Here is a 7,031-nt window from a genome sequence, read left to right as displayed (position 1 = left end):
AAGAAACCCATATTTGAAGAATGAGTATGTCAAGTTTATGGATGAGTACCTGCGACTGGGGCACATGGAACTCGTCGACCCTACTGACCAGCATCAGTCTTGCTATTACATGCCTCATCATGTGGTAGTAAAGAATACAAGCAGCACTACCAAGGTTAGAGTAGTCTTTAACGCGTCAGCAAACACCACCTCGTCACCGTTGCTGAACGATTTGATGATGGTAGGACCAACCATCCAGCAGGATCTGTTCTCCATAGTACTACGCTTTCGCGCACACAGGTACGCATTGACTGCAGACGTGGAGAAGATGTACCGACAGATTCAAGTGCATGAGGACGACAGAGACCTCCAGAGAATCGTGTGGCGAAGTCATCCCAGTCAATGGTTAGAAACCTACCGTCTGGCCACCGTAACTTATGGAACCGCTGCAGCTCCTTTTCTGGCAACACAATGCTTATTACAGGTGGCGCTCGACGGTCAACCTACACAACTGACTGCAGCTGAAGTAATTAAGAATGACTTCTATGTTGATGACCTGCTTACAGGAACAGACACTGTTAGTGAAGCTATCCAGCTCTATGACGACGTCACAACATTGCTCAAGAGTGGAGGGTTCCCTGTTCGGAAGTGGCGGTCCAACAGTCTAGACATTTTGGAAGTCATTCCAGCCGCACTTCAGGAGACATGGGCACCTTGCAATGTTCCTCTCAACGAGGGTGCAGTGAAGACTCTTGGACTGCACTGGTATCCCAGTAGTGACTTGTTCCAATTCAGCGTGGTGGACAGCAGGCACAAGAATGTGACATGGACGAAGAGAATGGTGCTGGCTAATGTAGCATCCATATACGACCCTTTGGGATTACTAGGACCTGTCATCGTACAATGTAAGTTATTCATTCAAACCCTTTGGCAACAACAGCTGGATTGAGACTTGAGATTGCCTTCAGAACTTGCCACGCGGTGGGAGGAAATTCACCAACGGCTGCCTGATCTCAACAGGATTAGTATACCCAGAAGAATCACGGCAGACGGCACAAGCATCACTGTAGAACTTCATGGCTTTGCCGATGCCTCAGAAAGAGCCTACGGGGCATGTGTCTATCTACGTTCCATAAGCCCAAACGGAACCATCACACTTCATCTGTTATCTTCGAAATCAAGAGTGGCCCCATTGAAGCAGGTGTCACTCCGAAGACTGGAGCTGAACGCCGCCCTTCTTTTAAGCCAGTTAGTAGATAAGGTGCATAGGGCCCTCAACCTACAAATTGTTCAACGCTTTTACTGGACGGACTCCACAGTTGTTTTAGCCTGGATAGCTGGGTGCTCGTCAACTTGGAAAACATGTGGCCAACAGAGTCGCGGAGATCCAACGGCTAACCACTTACCGAGCTTGGAGACATGTTGCATCACAGGACAACCCTGTGGACATCATCTCCAGAGGAACGGACCCACGACGACTTCAAGGTAATCAGCTATGGTGGGCGGGACCTTCCTGGCTAAGCAAGGAGCTACGAGAGAGATGTTGCTCAGCGCACAACAGAGATATTACACTAGTAACATTGGTTGAAATGGTTTGGGAATGAAGCTGTGAAAAATATGTTCGGGGAATCATTGGAACATGTCTGAATATTTGTTTTTCTCTGTTGAATACAAAGCGAAAACTTAGAATTTTAGTGATACAAATCTATTTGTCAGACTTTCAGGTCATTCCAACAATGTGGGAAAACTGTGTGATACATGTGGAGAGGCTGATAAAGATTCAGATGACTGACCATTCTGAATTGAATAAACATTGTGAGTATTAATGGTTCACAAATTTGGGTTGATTCATGTTACTGTTCCATCATAGTCACAGATTAATTGTAATGTGTTTTAAACTGTTAGTGCTGTCCTATGAACAAACGCATACAAGCTTTCACAGCATCACAAAATAATTTTGATTCAGTTCCCAGTAGTTAGCTTGCTTTTCTGTTTTGTAACTGCTGTCAGTATTTTGTTCCCATATATTTAGTAGAATGCATGAAGTATGTTTCTTATAGTTTCAACTTCTTGCCTGCAGTGGAAGACACTTTTGTGGATCTAAGGGCATGACTGCTTCCAGCCATATCACCAGGAAAGCATGAGACATTGTATGGGTTAATCTAAACAGTTACACCCTAGGAGTTAGTTATTGTAGACAAAAGCTGGTAAAAGGAGGAGTGAATATCTTTGTCAAGAGTAATCCAGAATTTAATCATCACATAGTTGTAAAATGATCATTGTAAAGGATGGGATATAAAATGCTGTGCAACTAGAATCTAAATTCTCTAACATGTCTTGTCCATATACAGAGCCACTGTAGGTGGTTTTGAACTTTTTGTAAAAAGGAGGGATAAATTATTTTCACAAAGCTAAACCAGAGTTTGTCATCTTTGGTGACATAAATATGATTACCTTATTGAAAGTTGCCACGAGCTGTCTCAACTAACTACAAACCTTTCTTTTTATCTCCTAGAGCTACTTATACATATTACTGACGTGTTGTGACAGTGTTTAGTAAGAAATAATAACTACAGACATGTTATAGTCTTACATTATAGTTGATTTCCCTCAGTAATTGAAAATTACTCAAGTATGGAGACCAGTAATATTTTTATAGACAGCTGTAGGAAAGGTAGTATTTATGTAGATCCATTGATAGGGGGATTATCTGATCATGTTGGTGAAGTCCCAGTTATTAAAAATGTAGGATCAGTTTTACGTTATCATAGTTGTGAGATTAAAACTATATTTATGAACAGTGACATTGCTAAAGAATTTGACACATTCATGTTGAACCGGAGTTTGTTTCTTGTTTCCTTATTAGATATTTCTTTAGTGGAAATGAAGACAAACACTGTGCAAAGTAAACTTGGGAAACTTTGTAGTTATTGACAAAGAGAATATTTCATTAAGAGAACAAATTTTAGAAGAGGCTCGAGATGAATTGGGATAATACAAAGGCTTAAGCTTCAAACAGAATATTTGGCACTTTAGAACAAACATTTCATATTTTAAAATTGTTTGGTGTTTATTTTGATGATTTAACTTTTCCTGCTTGTTCTTGTGCTTGAAAACACAAAAAGTCAGAAGTAGATAGTGTGGACACAGGATGCACCATAATATTGTCTAACAGAATGCAGTCATGACATACTGCCAGATAATTGTTTAACCAGTCTTTCTTTGCTTGTGTAAATGAGTTTCATACAGTTGACATTTCCCAACATAATGGACAAGCAATCCCCCCCCCCCCCAAAAGAAAAAAATGTGTCCTGCTTTTCGTGTGCAATATATCTTTCACAGACAAGTCTCAAAGTGCCAACTTCTCCTAAGTGTCTCGCTCTTGAGTATGTACTTCTAGATGTGACTGTTTCGACTTTTCACTATTATGTAGCTACTTAAAGTAAATCATGTGTCAAAATATAAAAACATAAAACTGAAGGTCTGCATTGAGATATGTTGATCACCAATCCTTGAACCACTGGCATTGCAGTCTCAACACAAGATTCTGAGCGACTAGTATTACAGACAATAATGGTTAACTGTTCTGTTGTTGCATGAGTACAGGAACTTATTTTTAAGTCTAAGCTTTCAGTTTAGTTCCAGTGTCATACAATTTATCTTTAGACTTAACCACTTTCATCTTTTCTGTTCAACTGGCATGGAACCTGTAGCATTATACGTATATTGTTGAACCACCTGGAACTGTAGAACCCAGATATTTACAGCAAAACTGGTCATATCTTCTCCGTGTCAGATGCTTGATAAAAATAATCTCATAATAAGCATACTTCATATGATCACAGCATAAACGCATTGACATGAGTACAATTATGTACATACTTCCCACTCATGGCTAAGGTATTTAGTGGCAACACATACCAGTGCTTCATATACTCAAGACCAGATTTCTTTTAATGAGTACACTTAAACCACTGCTATTTTTCTTACTGTTCTCTCCATTTTACCAGAAAATTGTTTACTACCTCTTAAACTGATATTTTTTGAACAGGCACAAAAATTCAAACACTCAGAGAGCATAAAAGCAGCGTATTTAGTATCCGTATAAAAAAAATAGCAAAATCTGGAGTTGGCCAAGTGGACACTGTGTATATATACATGTAAATCAGGGTTGTTTCTGAAAGATCCTGCTGTGTTCTTAAGTACATGTTTATAAGATGAACAAAACGATGTTCTCTTTTACTGCAGACAACACCGAGTTGCTGACCATTAATAAGTTACCACTTTCACCAGAGTTACAGATGGGGTTCTGTTCTATTATGACCCTGAAGTAATACACTTAACTGCCAAAGTCTAATTTTAGGATTATTAATGGTAGAGGAAAGTGTGTTCATATCACAGAAAAAGAATTGTAATCTAAAATATGGCAAATGTACCTGTACTTAAGAAACATGGGCTCTCACATATTGTGAAATATGTCATTAAGGTTCTAAAAAATATATTTTAAGACATGTTTTGTATTTTGTCTTTTTTTAACATTTTGTAATGTGAGTTCATAAAAATTATTAGTTACAGACCAGTAATTGTGAATTTATGTTATACAGAATTTTAACCAACCAACAATTCCACCAGCAGCAGAACTAAAAGATTTAATACTGATAATGCCAAAACCTGCTTTTGTGCACATCTCCACTCAGTACAATCAAGTTTTAATTCTCAAAAGTTTATCTTATTATTATCAGATCTCCTCCTTGGTATTACTTGTAACCATTTTTCAAGAGTATCTTCACACCAGTATTCTACACACTTTTCTTACCTCCCCACTGAGTTGACACCACCCACCATAAAGCAAACATCTGTGCTGTTTCCGCAAATAAGACCACCATGTTCATCAAAACCATAAAAATCAGTCAGTTGAATTGAGAAGTTAATTAATTAAAGAACATAGCCTCCTGGAATGTGATGCCATGTAGTTTGGTAGATAGGTGCCAAATGTTTTGAAAAAAAAAACACTATCTCCAGCTTAGTCCCATTGATCAGGCAATGTACCATCACAACCCAGCAACTTAATATTCACTGCCATAACCTCAAATCCCATACACAGTATCGAGCAGTTGAAGATGTGTGGGGTCATTGTGCCTCAGCTTCCTTTCCTTACAGAAGACAGATGGCACCCTAAGAAAATCAGTATTACTTGGAAAATTCAGATTTTACTCACACCCTCCAGCAGAACATTCTGTTACCAAAGACATTTGAAAAACACATCACTAGAGAAACTAGATTCACCTTGAAGAGTACTATCATCTGGCATATAACATCATGTAGTCTGTTATTAGTCAACCAATTTTTTGGAGGAACATATTGCCTCCATCTTAAGGGTCAAATAATAAATTGAGCAAGAAAGCAGATGGCAAGTGGAGCTCTGCTTGCTGCCTGCTCAGTTCATTGTTCAACCCTGAAGATGGAGACAGTACAGTCTTCTGAAAACACTGGTTGACTTTCACATGACTGCAGGGACAGAACTGTTCATTTTCTGATTTGCTTTTAAACTGAAGTAAATTCCCAAGAATTCCAAATATGTGTAAGGTGTTTGCATGGTTCATAGGTTGCTTAATGACTAAAAACTGCAGAGGATATCTGTTATGACATAAGATGAACATGATCATGAATATAATGATATGGAAATGACAGGAGTATAAGGTCACTCACTGGGCACTATCATCACATTCATATAAAGGGACTGCCACTGAAATGGAAAGAAAGACAAGGAATCATATACAGCTTAATTCTTTACTGATCCCAGATTTGAACACTGTATATGTACATAAAGTAATATAACATAAAATTCTAGAAGTTACCTTATAATCACACAAAACTTTTTAAAACAAAAACTCAAATGAAAGCAATTAACAATAAACTTTTTAAAACTTAAAACACAATTAACAGTGAACTTTTTTAAAAGAGAAACTCAAATGAAAGCAATTAACAATAAACTTTTTAAAACTGAAAATTAAAATGATATTTCTTTACATACATTGTTCACGCATACATATGTACACCTTACAACTTATGTTTACATGTTCTCTGTCAGCCCCAATGAAAAGGAAATGTGCTGGGAGGTGAACCTCAGGGTAAAAATCCTTTGGACTGTAACACTCCAACTTGTACTTTAAGTCAGGATCATGGCTGACAACTGGAAAAAAATATTTCTAAGATTAAAACTTTCTGGTGGTGGTGTGACACGTGGTTTTCAAAACTATTTTAGATTTCGGATTTCACGTTCTCACAATAGTGACTGAAGCATACTCTCTTCTGGGTCATCTGGTAGAAGTCTATTCATGTTTCAGTGGAACATCAGTAGACTTCTGCCAGACTACATTGCAATATATCTATCCCAAGAGGACAGAACAGGCTTTAATACAATCTATACCTGCTGTTGTTTGAAGGTCTTTTGTATAATCCACTGCAGACTTTTCTGTGCAACCGCATTCTTATGGTGGAGCTTTAGAGTGGAAGACTAATAATAATTAATACACACCCAAGAAATTGTAGTTCCATGAACCCTGTGTTGGAACCATGAAGAATCTGTGGAAACTGGCTGATAGTAACATCTGCACTTTCTCATAATGGTTTGTTAAGTAACCCTTTGGGTTGTTGCCTTTATCAGTGTTCTGTCAACCCCACTAGCATCCAAGGTGAGGGGGAGAGGTAGGGGTGTGGTGGATGTAGGATGGGGGCAAAGTAGTAGTTTATACTTGGCATGCTGCAATTATTGTGTCACATATTGGGTTAAATGTTTCGGTAAAATTGTCGTTCAACTGGATGTTTTGCTTATTGATTTCATATATAAGAAATCTTTCATGAGTACCCAACATTCGTCCTTCCTTTCCAATGAAGATTTCCATAGTTTGATCTGTTGTTCGATATTTGTGTATAGTGTCCACTATGTGTTGATTGAATTTGGAATTTTGTCCACTGTTCTTTATGTCTCTTATATGTTCTTTAAATCTGATTTTAAATATTCGCCCAGTTTGTCCTATATATTTCTGTGG

The 7,031-nt window shown here is 38.1% G+C and overlaps 1 protein-coding gene across 1 annotated transcript; it reads left to right on the top strand.

The window, feature by feature from the left end:
- The first annotated feature begins 38 nt into the window (after positions 1-38).
- On the top strand, positions 39-2,619 carry LOC111866414. Its single transcript, XM_023855338.2, has 2 exons — positions 39-1,464; positions 1,696-2,619. The coding sequence occupies exon 1, from the start codon at positions 65-67 to the stop codon at positions 926-928; it is 864 nt and encodes a 287-aa protein (XP_023711106.1). The 5' UTR covers positions 39-64; the 3' UTR covers positions 929-1,464; positions 1,696-2,619.
- Positions 2,620-7,031: the final 4,412 nt, after the last annotated feature.

The sequence above is a fragment of the Cryptotermes secundus genome, unplaced genomic scaffold (genome assembly GCF_002891405.2).
Source record: "Cryptotermes secundus unplaced genomic scaffold, Csec_1.0 scaffold130, whole genome shotgun sequence".
Lineage (NCBI taxonomy): Eukaryota > Metazoa > Arthropoda > Insecta > Blattodea > Kalotermitidae > Cryptotermes > Cryptotermes secundus.
Note: the sequence above shows the minus strand (reverse complement) of the source record. Positions and strands in the feature narration are given on the sequence as shown.

Excerpts from the sequence above, each read along its gene's own strand:
- LOC111866414 (XM_023855338.2), top strand. The coding sequence starts at position 65 with ATGGAACTCGTCGACCCTACTGACCAGCATCAGTCTTGCTATTACATG.